Source organism: Vicia villosa, linkage group LG5 (genome assembly GCF_029867415.1).
Source record: "Vicia villosa cultivar HV-30 ecotype Madison, WI linkage group LG5, Vvil1.0, whole genome shotgun sequence".
NCBI classification, from domain to species: domain Eukaryota; kingdom Viridiplantae; phylum Streptophyta; class Magnoliopsida; order Fabales; family Fabaceae; genus Vicia; species Vicia villosa.
In genome coordinates, this window is record NC_081184.1 from 115173799 (window position 1) to 115175943 (window position 2145).

At 30.7% G+C, this 2145-nt stretch overlaps 1 protein-coding gene across 1 annotated transcript; it reads right to left on the bottom strand.

Moving 5' to 3' along the window:
• Positions 1-608: 608 nt before the first annotated feature.
• LOC131607088 (nuclear polyadenylated RNA-binding protein 3-like) lies at positions 609-1393 on the bottom strand. Its single transcript, XM_058879129.1, has one exon. It carries the CDS (start codon positions 1261-1263, stop codon positions 757-759), a length of 507 nt encoding a protein of 168 aa, XP_058735112.1. The 5' UTR covers positions 1264-1393; the 3' UTR covers positions 609-756.
• Between the last annotated feature and the right edge of the window lie 752 nt (positions 1394-2145).

The window sequence follows — 2145 nt, forward strand, 5'->3', positions numbered from 1 at the left end:
ATTGCATTTTAAATGTGTCCGAAGTTTAAATTTTGAATTTTGAACATTATTGACTTTCACTATAGAACAGTGTTGATTTTCACTATGATTGATGAGCACCACTAAGGGTGCAAAGAGTAATGTCCATTAATTTAGAGCACCACTAAGGGTGCAAAGAGTAATGTCCATTAATTTAATGCATTGATGTATTCATAACGAGTGCTAATGCAAAGTAGATTTAATGAGTTTGGAGTCATACAATACTTATATGATACAAATATTTAATGGTATACTAGTTTTTATATTGTCGGTCGATCCCAATTATTGGGTGGAAATTGACTAAAACCCAATAGCTCATATATGCCTTTGCTTCCCTCAGAAGTAATGCCTTGTATTATACTAGTAGAGAATCAAATAGCATACTCAATATTTTATCATGAACTCAAAACGCTTAAAGAGCAACACATTTACTTACAACTCAATGATGGTATACTTTGTAGATAAGATTCACATTCAGTCCCAGGAAATCCGAATTATTTATGTTAGTTAAAATTTCATACAATCAAATCTGATCCATTTGGTTTCCATCAGCACCGACAACATAACCTAAAATGTGCTAAAAACCATGGTTCAGGGAAATTCAATTTTCATTAACATATATAACATTTAATTTTCATCAACATACAAGAAAGTGATCAATACATGCACATTTGATTCAAGATTCTTCAAACCCTAACAGTTAACCTAACCAACCCAAATTAATGTCCTAATTAGAAATTAGAAACAGTGTTTAAGCCCCATGCCATGTTTGCCACGAACACAACCAGGGCTCACAAAAAGATAAGGAGACCTCTTGGAATTGTTCATCTTAGATGAAACCCTTTTCCCCAATTTCCTCATTCTCTGTCTCCCCAACTTGTTCCCTATATCCCATGGAACAAGCTCATCATCCAAATCATCTTCCTCATCATCATCATCATCCTCATCATCATCGTCACCACCAACATCATGGTTAACCTTAACCTGTTCCTCACTGAACCCATCATCGAGATGAAGAAGACCATGGTTTATTCCTTCAATTGGGTCACCGATTGGAGAAGAAACAGCCCAAGAAACGAAAGATTCCCCGTCAACATCGTCGACTATGTCTTCTTCTTCTTCAGCGTCAACCACATCGACAAGTTCCCATTGAAAAAGAGATTCATCGTTTTCCTTCAAGAATTGAACTTGTTCGAGGATGAGAAACTGCATCGATGAAGAGGTTGTTGAAGATTGGTTTTCCATTTTCACGCTAAAAAAACTTCTTTTTCTGTTTTTCTTTCTTTCTTTTCTTCTTGTGCTGGTAACGTTGGTGTGTGTGGTGTCTACGGTTTGGTTTGTGATTGTGTTGTTGTGGTGTGTGTCTATAAAAATATTAAATAAATGTTTATAAATAAATAAATTATAAATGTTAAAATAATAGGTTACTTGCGATGCACGATACGTGTCCTTAAGGAAAAACGTGACGACATTTTTCGCTACGTGTTTAAGCCAATAGATATAAGACACGTGTTATTATTCATTTTTGTTTTGTTCGGTTGGGTTGGTGCAGTTCTTGCTGCTTACGCTACAGTTTTTTGTTCCCAAAAAAAGTTAACTACAATCAAGACTTTGAAAATTATTCCTTAAATTTTCTTTGAGCTGTAAAATATTTTTAATATTTTTATGTTCTCAATCAATAACCACTATATATTTAATTAAATTATTTTTTATTTAATAAATAATTTAATAAAATTATTTTATACTGTGTATTACCTTTTAATTTATTATACTCGTAGTCTTTTCATCACTGTTTTTTTTTTTTTTTTAAATTAAAAGAAGAAAATGAATGACTCACATTTTAGTATAGTTTGAATATGGAAATATTTTATATGAAATTCGACTTTAATTTGAGTTAATATTTTCTTCCTTTTATAACTATTTCTTCAAATATGTATTATCTATTAGATCAATAGCAAAAATTAATAATTTTAAATCTACTTAATTTTATTGAAAAATTTATTTAATTTTATTTATTATTCCTGTAAAACCGACAACTCATTTTAATAAATAAAAAAGAAAAAATGGTTAATAAACAATTTGATTGTTTTGTAGAAATAAAGGAAACTTTGAATCATTAAAAAGAGA